Source organism: Entelurus aequoreus, linkage group LG08 (assembly GCF_033978785.1).
Source record: "Entelurus aequoreus isolate RoL-2023_Sb linkage group LG08, RoL_Eaeq_v1.1, whole genome shotgun sequence".
Classification (NCBI taxonomy): Eukaryota; Metazoa; Chordata; class Actinopteri; order Syngnathiformes; family Syngnathidae; genus Entelurus; species Entelurus aequoreus.
Window position 1 is genome coordinate 25,479,324 of NC_084738.1, and position 19,313 is coordinate 25,498,636.

Below are 19,313 nucleotides of genomic sequence, written 5' to 3' on the forward strand. Positions count from 1 at the left end.
TAGGATATTATTGTGTTTTTATAATTCTACACTGTGTAAAACTCCCCTGCATCTCGGCCTGTATTAAAACCCGTCAAGCCTAAAAATCAACATACATCAAAGAGATAATATATTCTCCCCAAACAACCAGCGGTGAGGATTACACAGATAGAAGAGGAACAAGGCTGCAGTATAAACCTTCACATGCTTTCTATACAAGACAGTATATCATGCATCAGATAAGCATTTGTTCAGTCAAACGAACAGGAAATTGTCACATTCATTTTAGCAAAGCTGTCCGGGGATAAATTCAGTGCTGCAGAATTAGGATTGGAATATATTATCTAAGCAATACGCACAATACAGGGGCATGCCTATGCTATTACCTATGTATTATTGCAGCTACAAGGAATGGAAATAGAATACAATCGTATATTACTGTGAATAATAAACAAATATACATTTTATTACAGTTACTGGAGTATCAATGTGATCAAATAAGAGCTAACAACAAGAGTATATAAAACGACTATACACATGAACGCAGCATTTCCGGCAGCACCTGAAGGCATTCCATGAGCTAATAATGAGCTAACCAGTTAGATTGTCTGTGATAAATTTGGGGTCTGGACAGCATTTGCCTCGTAAAACGACGTTAAAACGTCTTTATTGTAGGTTATTAGTTTCAAGTATTGATATTTCCCAGGATTATATTTGTAGTCATTAGCAAGCTATTAGTTCATTAGGAAGGGTACTGAAAAATGTCTGCCATTAGCATCTCTGAGCTACATCCCAACATTGTTCAGCCTGTAAGTACCATCGTGTTCTACTCGTTCTTGGAGAATTCGGCCATAAATAAACAATTTTTGTCGAGCATGTTATATGTTCTGCTATGTTTTTGAATTATGAATCGCTTGGTTTCCTATGTAAGAACATACAGTATGTCGGCAAAATATTAAACCCATGCGTTTTTTTCTTCTAGAAAGTGGTTGGCATCATCATAGGAAAATCTGACACAAGGAGCTTCCCTGACCGAAAAAGTTAGTATAAATTTGCTGTTTTATTAAAAATGTACTCGAATTATGACATGACCTATGTGCATTGGTGTCTTGTACAATAGCGTCCTCTTCTGGACATTGATGTATATGGTTTCATGTTAAAAGTTTCACCCTTGTAAGCAAACACCGAGGGGCCAAGATGATATCATACAATTAAGTCAATATTTTATTCTAAGTCATATATTAAGATATTTAAGCATTCATTTTGTATTTTTGACTTTTGACAGATTCATATTACCGACCTGTACTGTAAGCCACTAAAGTCCTGAGTCCAATGTTGCCAGATTTTGCCAGAAAATCAAGCAACCATTGCAATGAAAACGATACAAACTGGCATCCACCCAAATATAGATACCGTTATTATTACACTATACATACGCAACAGTAAAATAATAAGCACAGTTAATATAACACTTTTGAAAAAACCTGAATTATTTAAATAACTTGAGATGTTTAAACCCTAATTGATGGATGATATTTACCTAAGTGGCTATTTTTGGGTCACTCATTTTGTGTTTTGGGACTGTGGAACACATGTCCGTTTGCGGAATTCAATGCCTTTCAATTATTTTCTCTTACACCTCCAAATAAGTAGAAGAAAATATTTTGCGCGCTCCCCCACCCTTCACCTCTCTTTGCTGCAACTATAAATAGTGTAATTTGTCTATAAAATTGTTTTGAGTACACCTCTGCATAACATTGTATCCTTTATAATATTAAGGAAACAAAATAATATAGAACTATATATAACCTTACAACAAAGAATACTTTTATTAACACTGTTTGTTAGTCTCCATCCATCTATCCATCTTCTTCCGCTTATCCGAGGTCGGGTCGCGGGGGCAGCAGCCTAAGCAGGGAAGCCCAGACTTCCCTCTCCCCAGCCACTTCGTCCAGCTCTTCCCGGGAGATCCCGAGGCGTTCCCAGGCTAGCCGGGAGGCATAGTCTTCCAAAGTGTCCTGGGTCTTCCCCGTGGCCTTCTACCGGTCGGACGTGCCCTAAACACCTCCCTAGGGAGGCGTTCGGGCGGCATCCTGACCAGATGCCCGAACCACCTCATCTGGCTCCTCTAGATGTGGAGGAGCAGCGGCTTTACTTTGAGCTCCTCCCGGATGACAGAGCTTCTCACCCTATCTCTAAGGGAGAGCCCCGCCACCCGGCAGAGGAAACTAATTTCGGCCGCTTGTACCCGTGATCTTGTCCTTTCGGTCATAACCCAAAGCTCATGACCATAGGTGAGGATGGGAACGTAGATCGACCGGTAAATTGAGAGCTTTGCCTTCCGGCTCAGCTCCTTCTTCACCACAACGGATCGATACAGCGTCTGCATTACTGAATACGCCGCACCGATCCGCCTGTCGATCTCACGATCCACTCTTCCCTCACCCGTGAACAAGACTCCGAGGTACTTGAGCTCCTCCACTTGGGGCAGGGTCTCCGTCGCAACTCGGAGATGGCACTCCACACTTTTCCGGGCGAGAACCATGGACTCAGACTTGGAGGTGCTGATTCTCATCCCATCCCATCCCATCTGTTTGTAAGTCTGTAACAGAAAAAAATTAAAGTGCATGAATTTGCCTAAAATCGCATCGCGCCCCCCAACCATTTAAGAAGGACTGGCCTAATCCAGGAGAAAGGTGCACAGAAATATCCAGGTTTTTTTTTATTCTAGTTGTATTCATATACTGTACATTTTCTTCTTAATATGTTTTATTGTTTTTATTGTTAAACTGTTTTTAGTGGAAATGTTTTCAATAAATATGCAGTTTTTATTGTGCCACAAAGTTTTTTTCAGATGAGGGAACATTTCTAAGTCGACGTAATACTGTAGGTGAGCAAGATATTCCAGGAAATGGAGAGAAACTACCCACCGCACAGATAGAAAAACTAAGCCCAAAAAAGCAATAACCGTATTTTTCAGTTTTTTTCATAATTTGGCCGCGGGTGTGACTTATACTCAGGAGCGACTTATGTGTGAAATTATTAACACATTACCGTAAACTATCAAATAATATTATTTAGCTCATTCACGTAAGAGACTAGACGTATTAGATTTCATGGGATTTAGCGATTAGGAGTGACAGATTGTTTGGTAAACATATAGCATGTTCTATATGTTATAGTTATTTGAATGACTCTTACCATAATATGTTACCTTAACATGCCAGGCATGTTCTCAGTTGGTTATTTATGTGTCATATAACGTACACTTATTCAGCCTGTTCACTATTCTTTATTTATTTTAAATTGCCTTTCAAATGTCTATTCTTGGTGTTGGGTTTTATCAAATACATTTCCCCAAAAAATGCGACTTATACTCCAGTGCGACTTATATGTTTTTTTCCTTCTTTATTATGCATTTTCGGCTGGTGCGACTTATACTTCGGAGCGACTTATATCTCGAAAATATGGTACTTGTTCAAAAATAACCCAAAAAAATTGCAACCTGCAACTTTGCCAAAAAAATCACACGGCAGCGCAAAGTAGTTTATAAGAAGCGGACTTAGCAACACTGCTAGAGCCTTGCACTGGTCCAATTTTACCAGTCTAAAACCGTCCCACACATAGATACTACGCAACTAAGCTCCGAAAGCGTCTGCTCCCTCACGCTGCTGCTACTCTTCCCCTTTTGCTCCTAAGACAGCAAGAACTCGACTCGGTGAAAAAAAACAACGTGAGTATGGCTCCCTGATCTTCGTGCACTGTTCTCATGGATAGGTTGGCCCTACTCTAGGACCATGTCCACCAGTTAGAACAGAGTAATTTCCTAACTATAGACGCCGCGGACACGTTTGCTAGCGTTAGTTGTAGCGAACTGACTCGCCCACTGTGGTCTACAAGCCACGGTGAACCAGTTAAAACGCATACTAGATTTAGCTGACTCGCAACAGGCCTAGTGAACACGTACGATAGGTTAATCACACCACTAGCTACGCGAACATAGTTGTACACGTTGGCTCCAATGACACTAGAATGAGACGGTCAGAGATTACAAAAAGGAATATAGCTCGGACTTGTAATCTCGCTAGAAAGATGCCTCTGCATCGAGTACTTGTCTCTGGCCCCCTGCCTGCGAGAGGCAATGATGAGAGGTATAGCAGATTAGTCTGGTTTAACAAGTGGCTGGCTAGTTTTTGTAGAGAACAGTTACTAACGTTTATTGATAATTGGACCTCTTTCTTGGGCAAGCCAGGGTTGCTGAGGAGGGATGGCCTTCACCCTAACCGGGAAGACGCCATTACTCTTTCCAGAAATATAGTCTACTCTTTGAGTCAAGCTTGACTAACTAGAATATAGCAAGCTCGGATACAGGCAATTACAGTGTCTGTTAGCCCGGGTGAGGAGTCAATTAAGATACAACTAACCAGTGCCAGGTTGGAAAATTCCTGCACACATAGCATTTCTCATAGAATAATACATAACTCACATAATGTTTTTTTCTGTAGCGACTATGCCAGAGGTGAACATGCATTCTACTGAGGTGGAAAATTATGATGCATTAAATCTATTGCAGCACCAAGAAAATAATCTCAAGATACCCATCATATCAATTCCTAGATGTGATCAAAATTATTTTAGGTGCACTACACAAAATAGACGTAATGTTATTAATATCAGCACTACGGATACCATTAACAAAAATGCCTCAAAACAACCCACTACCTATAAAATGGGCTTTTTAAACATCAGATCATTGTCTCCAAAAACGTTATTAGTTAATGAGGTCATTAAAGACAACAATCTTAACATTACTGGTCTCAGCGAATCTTGGCTAAAACCAGATGATTTTTTCCCACTTAACGAGGCATCTCTTCCTAACTATACGAGTTCACATATTGGCCATCCCCTTAAAAGGGGTAGAGGGGTTGCATTAATATCGAATGAAAACCTTAACCTTAGCCATAACCTAAGTAATAAATATAAATCATTTGAGCTGCTTACTATGAGGTCTGTCACACTGCGATCTCTCCTTATGGCTGTTATCTATGGCCCCCACTGGGCCCTATTCAGACTTTATCAGGGAATTTTCAGAGTTTGGCGCTGATCTAGTGACGCACGCAGATAATACAATCATAATGGGGGATTTTAATATCCATATGAATATCTGTCAGACCCTCTGTGCGTGGCGCTCCAGACTATACTTGATAGCCGTGGTCTTACACAAATAATAACTAAAGTAATGTCCGATCCTTACCTTATCAAATTTGAAGTTCTGACTCATTGTCAACAAGCTACTAATAACCAATGCTTTAGCAGCCGCAACATTACTGCTGTCACAACTACCATTCTTGCTGGCCTATTGCCCTCGATAATGGTACCATTCCCAAATTATGTGGGCTCTATCGATAACCTCAATAAAAACTTTAACGATGCCCTGCGTAACGTCATTGATAGTATAGCACCGCTAAAGCTAAAAAAAGCCCCCCAAAAGGCATACCTCCTGGTTTGCAGAAGAAACCAGAGCTCTTAAATTATCATGTAAAAAGCTGGAACGTAAATGGCGTGCGACTAAACTTGAGGTTTTCCATCAATCATGGAGTGATAGTTTAATCATTTATAAACATGTGCACAGCAGCTAAATGAACACTTACCGTCTAACAATCCCTGTGAACCCTTCCAGTCCAGTTTCAGGGCAAATCACTCGACGGAGACAGCCCTCGCAAAAATGACTAATGATCTATTGCTAATGCGTCATCCATGTTGATGCGCTGCTTTCGATACCGTCGATCATAACATTCTATAGACCATATCAAAACACGCTCGTATGTCAGACTTGGTTTAACTCCTATCTTACTGACAGGATGCTGTGCATTTCGCATAACATTGTGACCTTGGAGTATGTTAAGGTAACATGCAGAGTTCCACAGGGTTCGGTTCTTGGCCTTGCACTCTTCAGCATCTACAACATCATCATACGCAAATACGGTGTTAGCTTTCACTGTTATGCTGATGACACCCAGCTTTACATGCCACTAAAGCTGACCAACACGACAGATTGTAGTCACCTGGAGGCATGGCTAAATAAAATTAAACAATGGATGTCCAGCAAAGATGTTGACTGCTCATTATTGTATATCACCATTTCAGATGTTGGTATGGAGAGATTTACTTTTCGCTTCACCATCAAGGACTCTCCTGACTTCTTCATCAATGTGACGGCTTGGGGAAATGATGGGTACATCAATGGGCTCTATGGCAGTTTCAGCATCGGAGATTGTGGTGAGACCTCTCCTTCCTAAAAGTTAAATCATTGTTAAAAGATGACATAAGCTTCATTTTAATGCCTAATCATATTATTTCTTCAGTCACCATTGAAAATCCATTAGTGACCACCAAAGACCCAGAAAAGGATGATAGGTTCTGTCCAACAACACCAACGTAACATAATACTCACACAACACGCTACTGATGCAATTTATATCTAAGTGTAACATATTTGATGACATTGTCATATCTGCTCTCTCAGTCCCTACAGGCTGATGGTGACAGAGGTTCACTCCCAGGTGAATATGTGTGCAGACATGGACACCACAGATAGCCTGCTGCCGCTGATCCACCTGCCAGTTAAGGACTCCAGAGACTTCTACACTCTGGGAGACATAGTGGCCAACGGACAGAGTCTGGAAGGATCATTTATAAACATACTTGCTGCTGCGAAATCAGTAGGTTATCTACATTTGTTTTTGTAATAATAATGCTCAGTTTAGTTTGACACTGTCACAGGGGTATTTATTTAGCAATATGGTAATCATCATGGAGTAGTTTGTGACTATCTCATCACAATTAAAAACGAGCTCAAATAAAGAACCAAAAGATAACATCAGCAGATCTTTGTTATATTGCTGCCTAGTCAGCATTTTGCCTAAAACTACTGCTAATAATACCGCTCGTCGATACATTGTTGTCATTACTTAACAATTACAACATTACTTTTCAGTATTCAATAGTCTCATACAAGTTTGACCTTATACATTATTAATTCCGCTTACATGATTTAGTGCGGGGGGAGAAGTATCTCCCAACAAACTTGTTAAACAAACTTCAAGCTTTCAAACATACATACTGTATTTTCCTCAAAGCCAGATTATCAAATGAATTCATTTTAAATGCCTTGCCCTTCTCTTTTTCAGATTGGGGAGACTAAACTGTTCAGGACATCCGATGGACGCCAAGGACAGAGGCTGGAAGTGAAGCTTTTTGATGATTTGGTTTCCTCTTTTCCACTCATCTGGTGTGTCCCGTGTATCAATGTTGCATGTTTGCATTGGCTACTGTGTGTTGTTTTGTTTCACATCGAGTTGGATTGCATGTCAAATTTTTAACTTTCTGATCTCTGATTCATTGACAGTTGGGACAGAGAAGCTATTCATCTTATCCAGACTTCGGTAACCAAAGGGACTGGTAGGGAAGCCACAGAACTGATCTCTATTTGACTCTTATTACTGCCTGTCACATCATATTAACATTCCCGCACAGCTGATATTTGAGATGAATGCTTTATGTTATTTCTGAGATAACTTACGCTTGTTTTGACTTTGGGTTCCTCATTCCAAGTGCTCTTCCTAGCCGATACAAAGATTACCTTTGACAGCTTCCGCAAAGGAATGAATGCATCTGTCAACTTCAAAACGATTATCACCGTCAATCCTGGTAAACACATCACCAACGCATAACATCGCACCGTGTAAGTCATGTGTTGCTGTACATGTCAATCATCGTTTGCTGTCAGACACCCGGGAGGCCAGTCTGCTTTACAGCTATGCTAAAGAGATGGTGGAATCCGGGGCTCTGGAAATCGACAAGTCAGAGGATATGCCAGGTAAATTGTTATTCGTGTTTGAAAAAGAGCACCTGGTCATGAACTTTCATGACTGTTTTGGTTTTGTGTTGTATGTGTCATGTGTTTAGTGTTTGTTTCGGTTTTCAGCGCTCCTACCGCTCATGATTGCTACATTCTGTGGGTGCACTGCTTCCTCACACTTGTCTCTTATTGTAATTTAGAGGGTTTATAAGCCAGCCATGATTCTTGTATTCCGTTTATGTTTGCATGTGTACCTTAATGCTGCCATATGCCTTGCACCAGCCACTTTCGATTGTACCCTTAAAACTCTTTTACATGGGCCACCGTGACACACCTGCTGTATTTAAAAGGGGAACCGCACTTTTTTTGAAATTTGCCTATTGTTCACAATCATTATGAGAGACAAAAACACACACATCTTTTTTTTTAGGATTTTGAAGACGATAAAAAACGTTTTCAAGATGCGGCTAATGGGAGTCACCGTTGTAGCCTTCCAAGCCTCTAAAACAACTTCAAAACCCTCCATCAATGTTTTATATACCGGTACACGCTGCAAATCAATATATAATGCAAATCTATGTAACAAACATGATCATATCAATATGTAATATGTACAATATTTACTGTATTGGGGTCATTTTATGCACAGCCAGAACTAATTCTTCGGCTCACTTATTTCCGTTTACAAAGCAGCGCACTTACAAATTTCTGCAACAAATATGTTCCTACTCCCGGAATCAAACGTGAGTTTGTTTTCTAAACATGGCAAACTTCGCAACAGACATCAAAGACGACTATTTTTGGACAACCTTATATTTTTGAAACTAAATATACGGAGGATGAACTGCTGCTTATAGAAGCGACCACAAAGAAGAGGCTGAAACGTTGGGACAGACGGAAGCCGAGAGAGTGTGACACGGTCATGCTGCAAATATGGAACTTTTGAGCCAAGCTATGCCGAATTAATAGAGTGGCCAAATCAACTGGAAAACAACCCCGGCCAGCTTGACCTTTTTTAAAACTAAATCAGTTTATTTATTTGTCAGAGCTGTTGCTCCAGCGACCCCGAAAGGGACAAGCAGTAGAAAATGGATGGATGGATGGATGTGTATGTACTTTTTGGAGGAATGTCGTGAATCATAGAACTGGCACCCAATGTTATTAAAAAGTATGGATTTTGAATCGAAACATTTTTTTGAATCGAGAACCGATTTATTTTTCATTTTTCATTCATTCATTTATTTCAGGCAATGACACAAAGAAAATACAAGGTAGACAACACATAATAATATTAATTAATATAATGCAAAAGGTAATGATCCAGTTTTGCCTGAAAGGGAGTGAGAAGATGATAATTTATTTAATCCCATCCCAGTTCTCCATTCAATGATTAATTAATTGAGCTTCACTGTTACTTTGTTCAATGATTATAATACAAACGTTGTATCATGGTGGCATTACCACAGGTAACAATAATTGTTACACTGTAACAATAATTTGTAGCAACAAATTTAATCAAATCTTTACCCCCAAGAATCGATTCTAATCGTGCGGTGTCCAATGATTCACAGCCCGACTAAATAATGCCATATTTTTGTTACTTTATCATTTAATATGCATGTTTCAGACTGCAAATATGTATGATTGATGTATGTATGATTTATGGGGATATGTTTATTTTGCTGGAAAACTTAAGTGTTCTCAGCATCCCTTGCACCACTATATTTTCGACATCTTCACATGAAACCATAACCTTATAAATATTACATTAAATCGTACATTAGTTTGAATAGTTTGTAGTGTGAAACATGTATATGAAATGGGAAAACAAACAAAATATTGCATTATTTAGAGTAGTGATTGTACTTACTTGAAATATTCCTTGTTCACTGTTTTCATGCAAAGAAGAATATAGTATAATGTTCATATTACAACCTCAATACAAAACATATTATGACCAACCTCATATTTCCTAAGATAAGTGTTTTCACATATACAAAAACACTTTAAATAAAATGCATTTGGAAAAAAACAATATAGTTATAATACATATTCTCTTTTTCCAAGATGTCATATTTTTTGCCTGGACGAGTGACGCCGATGCTTGTTGATTACACACCAAGCACACATTTTACATTCATCTCTGTGAATAAGTAGTAGTTGGTCAATTTCTCTTGGAAAACTTAACTGTCTTTATTCTCTATTCTCATTTTTGACAAGGACCATTTGGCTAATACAGGGTGAGTGGAAACCAAGGTAGACAGTATTAGCAAAAGGCACATTACTACCATCTGCTGTTCAGTGAGTGTGGGAGTTGGGCATCTTTTTCTACTCTAATTACAATAGTGCACCCCAAGCGGAGGATTTAGGAATAGCATGGTAGACATAATTTTTTTCAAAATTAATCCAGCAGGGCAGATTGAACTCCTTAGCGGGCCGGTTTTGGCCAATGGGCCGTATGTTTGACAACCTTGCTTTAGAGTGGTCAGTGTACAGCTTGTGTTTCAGTAGAGATTTGGAAAAAAATACTTGACATACAAGTGTGCCAATATGTCTAGTTTACAGTTAAGCATGGCTGTAGTGTAATTGAGGAAACATACATTATTTTCAGGGGAAAGGAAATCTATACTGCTTCTAAGCTGTACAAGGACTATTCTAATGTATGTCTAACTTTAATTTCTATAGTATTGTCTCTTGAGAAATATATACAATGGTTGTTGAAATATGAGGGGTGTACTCGCTTTAGTAAAAGCTGTGATTATGTATTTTATAATCCTGCAGTGGAGTCCATCACTGACGTGTACACGGTTAGTCAACTGAAGGGGAAATCACAGGAAACTGTTGAGATATTCTTTGGCATCACATTCAGCTTCATCTCCAAGCTGGACCTGGACTCTTCGGTTTCAAAAGTCATCAAGACACGCTGGTATGTTTACCCGAGCACACGGGATGCAGCATTTGTTGGAATAATTTTTGGATTACCGCCCTCTGTCTCAGCTCCAGATGTAAATTCCAGGCGCCTGAGGGCCTGCAGTGTTGCAGTAACCAGTTGTGTCCGGGGAGGGGTCAAGCCTTTTCAGCCAACACAGGCTTTGACCTGCTGGTGGACCTCACAGACCACACGGGTACTCTGCACGCCTGCAGCCTGAGAAACCCAGTGGCTGAGATAACATTTGGCTGCACTGTTAGTATTACAAACAACACTACTTCTTATTGAAAAGAAAAACATCAACTGTATCTCTTTCTTTGCTGCAGACAGAAGAGTTTACCCGTTTGACCGACGATGAGCGCACTGCAATGAAGTGGAAGTTTCTTTTGGAGAGATGCAAAACATATGTGAAGGTGCAGTAGGTATACCCGTTCTACTTTTCCAATTTAATGCAAACTAATGGTTTTTCACATGATGTTTTAGATCCTACCGTCCACTAAGACAAAGAGTGGGGTCAGAGCGGTTGTCCTGGCCTGCTCACTGGCTGACCCGGGTGAGGTGAAGCAGCACATGTTGGCGCTACTGCAGCAGCCCTGAGCAACACATTTAAAGTTATTGTTGACCCTTTTCATCTGTTATTACAGTAACCATTAGTAAACAGTAACAATGGGTGTTGAGACTTTGTGTTTAAATGCTTGAAATTATCTACTGTATTTGTTTATGTTTATTAATTAAAAAAAACTGTTTTTGTTTTACATTTTCCCCTGTTAAATTGCCTGTTCAACCTGTTTCACAGTAAAGTTGCATTCATTATTCATATCTGATGTATTATATTAAAATGATTCACACACAGTTGAATGATGTGTATGACAACTTGATTATTTATGTATATTTATTATTACTTATTTATCTGAAACGTGTTAGCAATTGCAATGAAACGGAAAAAGGGTTGGATTTAATACTCTATACTTCTTCCTACTGCTTTTTCTGTTATGTAATGTGATGTACGATGTTGTAACTATATGCACGTTCGAAAAATTTAAACTAATACTATAACCATAAGTCAAAATAGTTCCTGTGTTTATCTGCTATTAATAACATCCATCCATCCATCCATTTTCTACCGCTTGTCCCTTTCGAGGTCGCGGGGGGTTGCTGGAGCCTATCTCAGCTGCATTCGGGCGGAAGGCGTGGTACACCCTGGACAAGTCGCCATCACATCACAGGACCAACTCAGATAGACAGACAACATTCACACACTAGGGCCAATTTTAGTGTTGCCAATCAACCTATCCGCAGGTGCATGTCTTTAAGGCGAATTTAAAAAGTACACCATTTAGTGGGAATTAATTGATTAACGTGGACCCCGACTTAAACAAGCTGAAAAACGTATTCAGGTGTTACCATTAAGTGGTCAATTGTACGGAATATGTACTGTACTGTGCAATCTACTAATACAAGTTTCAATCAATCAATCAAAACGAGTATGACAGCAAAGGAAAGTTTTATACAATAATCAGCGTTCGTCGAGTATCGCAAGCCAATAATATTTAAAACATTGATCACGGTTTGTAATGAAGAAATGCACATTTGCTTTCATTTTTTGAATTAGCTTGTCATTTAAAAAGAGGAGCCAGCAGATGGCAGCACGGTAAAAGCGGAACCTTTGCATTCATACGTGTTGCTAGAGGGAACTGTTTACAATAACGTACGAGGAGCCTACCCGCTGCACTAACCGTTCAAGGTAATCGCAACATAATGTATATTTCCTAAATTTTAACTTTCAATTAGTAATATTCACATCTCATTTTGTAAAATGATACATATTAACTTGTCTTACTCATTTAGCAGCGCTACGCTACTCGTTAGCTTACTAGATATTTAGTCATGTTTATGTCAAATACAACATTAACATCGCATGTGTTTTGTTGTACGTTTTACTTTAAGCCAGGGTGGTAGCGAGCACTACAACATGAACGTGAATCAAGGGACTGTGGGCAGCGACCCGGTCATTCTAGCCACGGCTGGGTACGACCACACAGTCCGCTTCTGGCAGGCCCACAGCGGGATCTGCACCCGGACAGTCCAGCACCAGGACTCTGTATCCTTTAATTGGCTAGCAGCACACTTCCGGTTGGCAAGGAGACAAGTGTTGGGGGTTCATAATTGTTCTTAAATAATGTCTTAACTATTTCTTCCCAGCAAGTGAATTCACTTGAAATAACACCTGACAGGAGTATGATTGCTGCTGCAGGTTAGTTGTTTGACGAAAAAAAAATACATGATGTACCGTATTTTCCGCACTATAAGGCGCACCGCATTATAAGGTGCATAGAATAGACGCTACAGTAGAGGCTGGGGTTACTTTATGCATCCCGTAGTTGCGAAACCTGTTGTGGCTCAATATTGGTCCATATATAAGGCGCACTGTCAGCTTTTGAGAAAATTGGAGGTTTTTAGGTGCGCCTTATAGTGCGGAAAATACGGTACTGCATTCAATCCAACTGTCCTTTTTAAGGTTATCAGCACATCCGCATGTACGATCTGAACTCCAACAACCCCAACCCGGTGATTAACTATGACGGCGTGAGCAAGAACATCACGTCTGTGGGCTTCCATGAAGATGGGCGCTGGATGTACACAGGAGGAGAAGATTGCATGGCTCGTATCTGGGACCTGAGGTACACCACTGGAATACACCTACATGTGGAAACGTGTAATGTTATCATTGTTGTCATTCATTCAATAATCCCCCATAAGGTCACGAAATCTACAATGTCAGAGGATCTTCCAGGTCAACGCGCCAATCAACTGTGTGTGCCTTCATCCAAACCAGGTAGAACATTCACTTTTACAGTGTATCCGGGAAGTATTCACAGAGATTCACTTTTTCCACATTTTGTTATGTTACAGCTAGAGATGTCCGATAATGGCTTTTTTGCCGATATCCGATATTCCGATATCGTCCAACTCTTAATTACCGATTCCGATATCAACCGATACCGATATATACAGTCGTAGAATTAGCACATTATTATGCCTAATTTTGTTGTGATGCCCCGCTGGATGCATTAAACAATGTAACAAGGTTTTCCAAAATAAATCAACTCAAGTTTTGGGAAAAAATGCCAACATGGCACTGCCATATTTATTATTGAAGTCACAAAGTGTATTATTTTCTTTAACATGCCTCAGAACAGCAGCTTGGAATTTGGGATAAGGTCTCCCTGAGAGAGCATGAGGAGGTTGAGGTGGGCGGGGTTGAGGTGGGGGGACTAGGGGGTAGCAGGGGTGTATATTGTAGCGTCCCGGAAGAGTTAGTGCTGCAAGGGGTTCTGGGTATTTGTTCTGTTGTGTTTATGTTGTGTTACGGAGCGGATGTTCTCCCGAAATGTGTTTGTCATTCTTGTTTGGTGTGGGTTCACAGTGTGACGGTCACCATCAGTGTGACCTGTATGGCTATTGACCAAGTAAGCCTTGCATTCACTTGTGTGTGTGTGAAAAGCCGTAGATATTATGTGACTGGGCCGGCACGCAAAGGCAGTTTATCGGCGCTCTGTACTTCTCCCTACGTCCATGTACACAGCGGCGTTTTAAAAAGTCATGAATTTTACTTTTTGAAACCGACACTGATAATTTCCGATATTACATTTTAAAGCATTTATCTGCCGATAATTTTAATTTCAGTAACGCCAACCCTGTGTTGTTTTAGGCGGAGCTAATAGTTGGAGACCAGAGTGGTGTGATACATATTTGGGATCTGAAGACGGACCACAATGAGCAGCTGATTCCCGAGCCAGAAGTGTCGATCAACGCTGTTCACATCGACCCGGACGCCAGTTACATGGCGGCCGTCAACAGCTCCGTCAGTCACTCAACATAATCGTCTTTCAAAATAAACAACGGCCTCATCAACCAGTCGTCCTCCTTTGCAGGGGAATTGCTACGTGTGGAACGTTGCTGGAGGTGTAGGAGACGAGGTGACGCAGCTCATTCCCAAAACTAAGATCCCTGCGCACAAACGCTACTCTCTGCGCTGCAAGTTTAGCCCTGATTCCACGTGAGTATCTGCTAGATTTGGATTTATGGCTCTTGAGGGGCTGTTCCTTTCAAAGAGCCGAACAAAAGACTGGCTCATTATTGCGGTTATTCTTTTAACCTTTTTTTTCCTAATCAAACTGACAATCACGGGTAGCAGTTATAATGATAAGATGTGGAACAAAATCCTTTCAATTACACCAGTTTTATTCTATTAGTGAGAATTATTTTGAAATGTTGACTATAATTTTATTTGTGTTGTGTTTTCATTGAAAATATCCCATAAAGCTGGTGCCATATCACATGTTCAGATAATAACATTTAGGCTGCAACGATTATTTGATTGGAAAAAAAAAAGAAGCTTTGATTAAAATATTGTTGCATTAATTAAATGTTTAATAGATACATTTATTAAAAAAAAGATTAAATCCAGAATGCATGGCATGCCCGGAACTTTACATACATGGACCTAGTTTCCACACGGCAGCATCAATAGAGCGCACAAGAGCAGTGGTGTGTAGGCGCCATGATCTGTGTGGCAGCTAACAGCGTATGATGTTTTAATTCGCGACTTGTCTAGGGTGTACTCCACCTTCTGCCTGAATGCAGCTGAGATAGGCTCCAGCACCCCCGCGACCCAAAAAGGGACAAGCGGTAGAAAATGGATGAATGGATGTTAAATGCAATTTCAATCTTGATGTTGTGCATTTATTATAACAAAAGAATAACGGTTATGTCAAGCAGAAAATCTTTTATTTCACCTATTTTCCCCTAAAAACACACTATAAAATGTGTTTTATCTGATAAATCATACAAACTAATTGATAGATTACTTGATTAGTGGGATAAACGATAGTTGCAGCCCTAGTAAAATTACTATTTAGAATTTTCCCTCACCTAAAAAAAAAAGTACCACAGGGCACTTAAAAAAATCCACAAATAATAGGTAAGAATAAAGAATAAAATAAAACTAGCATAAAAATGTAAATCCAAAATTGTACTACCCTACCTAGTGTGTGTATACGCATTAACTACTTTACATACGGTACCCACATCAGAACAATAAGCGTAAAAGTTCATCTAATTGCTGCTTTTTTCCTTTGACTGACTCATTTTCTAGTTCAAAATCCAGTCCATAAGCCGTTCAAAAGACTTGATTCGTTCGCTATTGTCACATCTGTTGTGTCTGCCTCCTCAAAAACGTCATAATTAATTATGTATTAGCTTTAGGAAGCTTTGTCAACATTAATATTTGGGCTGTCTGGAAATTAAACTATTATCTTTGTAAACCCAACAATTTGGATAAAGTGTATCCTTTTCTATTCAAGGACGTTGTATTTCAAGAGACCCTCAGCAATCGGCGACAAACCGTGAATAAAGTATGCACACATAAAAAGCTCTAAAAATTCCTATCGCTGGTACTGTAACCCCTATAATGTCTCTTGTTTATCCATCCATCTTCCTCCGCTTATCCGAGGTCGGGTCGCGGGGGCAGCAGCTTAAGCAGGGAAGCCCAGACTTCCTTCTCCCCAGCCACTTCGTCCAGCTCCTCCCGGGGGATCCCAAGGCGTTCCCAGGCCAGCCGGGAGAAAATAGTCTTCCCAACGTGTCCTGGGTCTTCCCCGTGGCCTCCTACCGGTCGGACGTGCCCTAAACACCTCCCTAGGGAGGCGTTCGGGTGACATCCTGACCAGATGCCCGAACCACCTCATCTGGCTCCTCTCGATGTGGAGGAGCAGCGGCTTTACTTTGAGCTCCTCACCCTATCTCTAAGGGAGAGCCCCGCCACCCGGCGGAGGAAACTCATTTCGGCCGCTTGTACCCGTGATCTTGTCCTTTCAGTCATAACCCAAAGCTCATGACCATAGGTGAGGATGGGAACGTAGATCGACCGGTAAATTGAGAGCTTTGCCTTCCGGCTCAGCTCCTTCTTCACCACAACGGATCGATACAGCGTCCGCATTACTGAAGACGCTGCACCGATCCGCCTGTCGATCTCACGATCCACTCTTCCCTCACTCGTGAACAAGACTCCGAGGTACTTGAACTCCTCCACTTGGGGCAGGGTCTCCTCCGCAACTCGGAGATGGCACTCCACCCTTTTCCGGGCGAGAACCATGGATTCGGACTTGGAGGTGCTGATTCTCATCCCAGTCGCTTCACACTCAGCTGCGAACCGATCCAACGAGAGCTGAAGATCCTGGCCAGATGAAGCCATCAGGACCACATCATCTGCAAAAAGCAGAGACCTAATCCTGCAGCCACCAAACCAGATCCCCTCAACGCCTTGACTGCGCCTAGAAATTCTGTCCATAAAAGTTATGAACAGAATCGGTGACAAAGGGCAGCCTTGGCGGAGTACAACCCTCACTGGAAACGTGTCCGACTTACTGCCGGCAATGCGGACCAAACTCTGGCACTGATCATACAGGGAGCGGACCGCCACAATCAGACAGTCCGATACCCCATACTCTCTGAGCACTCCCCACAGGACTTCCCGAGGGACACGGTCGAATGCCTTCTCCAAGTCCACAAAACACATGTAGACTGGTTGGGCAAACTCCCATGCACCCTCACGGACCCTGCCGAGAGTATAGAGCTGGTCCACAGTTCCACGACCAGGACGAAAACCACACTGTTCCTCCTGAATCCGAGGTTCGACTATCCGGCGTATCCTCCTCTCCAGCACACCTGAATAGACCTTACTGGGAAGGCTGAGGAGTGTGATCCCACGATAGTTAAAACACACCCTCCGGTTCCCCTTTTTAAAGAGAGGAACCACCACCCCGGTCTGCCAATCCAGAGGTACCGCCCCCGATGTGCACGCGATGCTGCAGAGTCTTGTCAACCAAGACAGCCCCACAGCATCCAGAGCCTTAAGGAACTCCGGGCGGATCTCATCTACCCCCGGGGCCTTGCCACCGAGGTCTCTTGTTTATAATAAACAAAACAATTACAGGCTAAGAGCATACTATATTGTACTCACAAAAATGCAGTGACACAGCATCACATCTATGAAGCGTCTTTCTGCTGATAAATGTTGAGCGTCGTCAAACCACTTTCAAATACAGTCACCATTAAAACATGAAACCATGTCCAATTTAAAGAGAGGGAAACATCTACACAGATCTTGTAGCATTTTATGTTGTCATCTTTAGTCTGTTGGCCACCTGCTCCGCTGATCAGACCTGCAAGATCTGGAGGACGTCCAACTTCTCCCTCATGACAGAGCTGAGCATCAAGAGCAACAATCCTGGAGAGACATCAAGAGGCTGGATGTGGGACTGCGCCTTCTCGGGGGACTCGCAGTATATCGTCACAGGTAAAGTGTGGCATTTTAAATACACTTTAAGTTTATCTTTCACGTAAATGACCAGTGCAATAGATGGTAAACAGTGTGCAGCTGCAGTGTTTATGTACCTAACCAAAGCATTTGACACAATTAATCATATCTTAATTAACAAATTAGAATCGTAGTAATACGTGAAGCTCGACGAACAAACATCTGCAGCTTTAAATATATGTTGCGGCGTACCCCAGGGATCGATACCGGGACCAAAATTGTTCAATCTCTATATAAACAACATTTGTAAAGTTACAAAGGACCTAAAGGAACCCTATCATTTACAATCTTTATGAGACAAGAACACGTATGTCTTTTGGTGTCCTGGCCATTTTCTGGCACCCCTGTCTTATAGGATTGTGAATGATTTAAAAAAATAAAAAAGGCAGTTCCCCTTGAAAGTGTATTATTTGCAGACAATAGAACTACATTTTGTTATAATTGGTGGATTACACAAAAAAGTATATCATATTTATTTGCTGTTTGACAGTTGTTTAATGACTCAGCTTCATTGATCATCATATTAGAATATAACTAATCATAACGCCTATGTTGTTCAGTAACTTTCTAAAACCTTCAGGACACCTGTTTTTTTTTCAGCAGTTGCCAATCTGGCTCACTGATTCATGTTTGACAGGAACAAAAGCTCTGACTCAAGTTTATTTGTATTAATCTCTAAACACTGAATATGAGACTTATGTTCGGATCAATACTGCAATATAAATTAAATGTTTCTTCGCAGCTTCCTCGGACAACCTGGCCCGTCTGTGGTGTGTGGAGACCGGGGAGATCAAGAGAGAGTACAGCGGCCACCAGAAGGCTGTGGTGTGTCTGGCCTTTAATGACAGTGTGCTGACCTGAAGAGCAGGAGGGTGGGAGAAAAAAGGACTGTAACGCTGAAAACGAGACGGCCAAGGAGAAAACTGGTACACGCCTCTTGGTATACGATCACCTTAAAAAACCTGCAAGACATTATCCACCTTATGGACACAATTATAAACGGTAGTATTTACTACTAACTATATAAGAGGTGCACCATTAACTGGTTTTAATACAAACTGTGGTGTGTGTGTATAGCCCCCAAAAATAGTGTGTGAAGCTTTTCAAAAAATTAATGAGGGCGTGTTAAAAGGACATTAAAACAATCATACATGCTTTGTTTT

At 41.0% G+C, this 19,313-nt stretch overlaps 2 protein-coding genes across 4 annotated transcripts; both read left to right on the plus strand.

Annotated features, from left to right (window-relative positions):
- The first annotated feature begins 542 nt into the window (after positions 1 to 542).
- meiob (meiosis specific with OB-fold) lies at positions 543 to 11,617 on the plus strand. Of its 2 annotated transcripts, none has more exons than XR_009826927.1 (13): positions 543 to 788; positions 962 to 1,019; positions 6,127 to 6,258; positions 6,345 to 6,417; positions 6,506 to 6,701; positions 7,170 to 7,270; positions 7,388 to 7,440; positions 7,594 to 7,689; positions 7,769 to 7,858; positions 10,622 to 10,766; positions 10,857 to 11,024; positions 11,096 to 11,182; positions 11,253 to 11,314. XR_009826927.1 is itself a non-coding variant. In XM_062054923.1 (13 exons), the coding sequence occupies exons 1-13, from the start codon at positions 741 to 743 to the stop codon at positions 11,364 to 11,366; spliced, it is 1,380 nt and encodes a 459-aa protein (XP_061910907.1). In that variant the 5' UTR covers positions 543 to 740; the 3' UTR covers positions 11,367 to 11,617. The 2 variants fall into 2 exon arrangements, 1 of the variants encoding a protein (XP_061910907.1); XM_062054923.1 differs by having other exon boundaries at positions 10,838 to 11,024; positions 11,253 to 11,617.
- A 763-nt stretch (positions 11,618 to 12,380) lies between these two features.
- Positions 12,381 to 19,304, plus strand: mlst8 (MTOR associated protein, LST8 homolog (S. cerevisiae)). 2 transcript variants are annotated; one of them, XM_062054924.1, is made up of 9 exons: positions 12,381 to 12,513; positions 12,717 to 12,870; positions 12,972 to 13,023; positions 13,288 to 13,450; positions 13,530 to 13,605; positions 14,482 to 14,634; positions 14,705 to 14,829; positions 17,966 to 18,129; positions 18,893 to 19,304. In XM_062054924.1, exons 2-9 carry the CDS (start codon positions 12,742 to 12,744, stop codon positions 19,009 to 19,011), a joined length of 981 nt encoding a protein of 326 aa, XP_061910908.1. In that variant the 5' UTR covers positions 12,381 to 12,513; positions 12,717 to 12,741; the 3' UTR covers positions 19,012 to 19,304. The 2 variants fall into 2 exon arrangements, with proteins under 2 accessions (XP_061910908.1, XP_061910910.1); XM_062054926.1 differs by having other exon boundaries at positions 12,434 to 12,513; positions 12,721 to 12,870.
- The last annotated feature ends 9 nt before the right edge of the window (positions 19,305 to 19,313 follow it).

Coding starts and splice junctions, on each gene's coding strand:
- meiob (XM_062054923.1), top strand. CDS start 741: ATGTCTGCCATTAGCATCTCTGAGCTACATCCCAACATTGTTCAGCCT. Junction 1,020..6,126: donor GAGCTTCCCTGACCGAAAAA/GTTAGTATAAAT, acceptor TCACCATTTCAG/ATGTTGGTATGGAGAGATTT. Junction 6,702..7,169: donor TACTTGCTGCTGCGAAATCA/GTAGGTTATCTA, acceptor TCTCTTTTTCAG/ATTGGGGAGACTAAACTGTT.
- mlst8 (XM_062054924.1), top strand. CDS start 12,742: ATGAACGTGAATCAAGGGACTGTGGGCAGCGACCCGGTCATTCTAGCC. Junction 13,024..13,287: donor GAGTATGATTGCTGCTGCAG/GTTAGTTGTTTG, acceptor GTCCTTTTTAAG/GTTATCAGCACATCCGCATG. Junction 13,606..14,481: donor TGTGCCTTCATCCAAACCAG/GTAGAACATTCA, acceptor GTGTTGTTTTAG/GCGGAGCTAATAGTTGGAGA.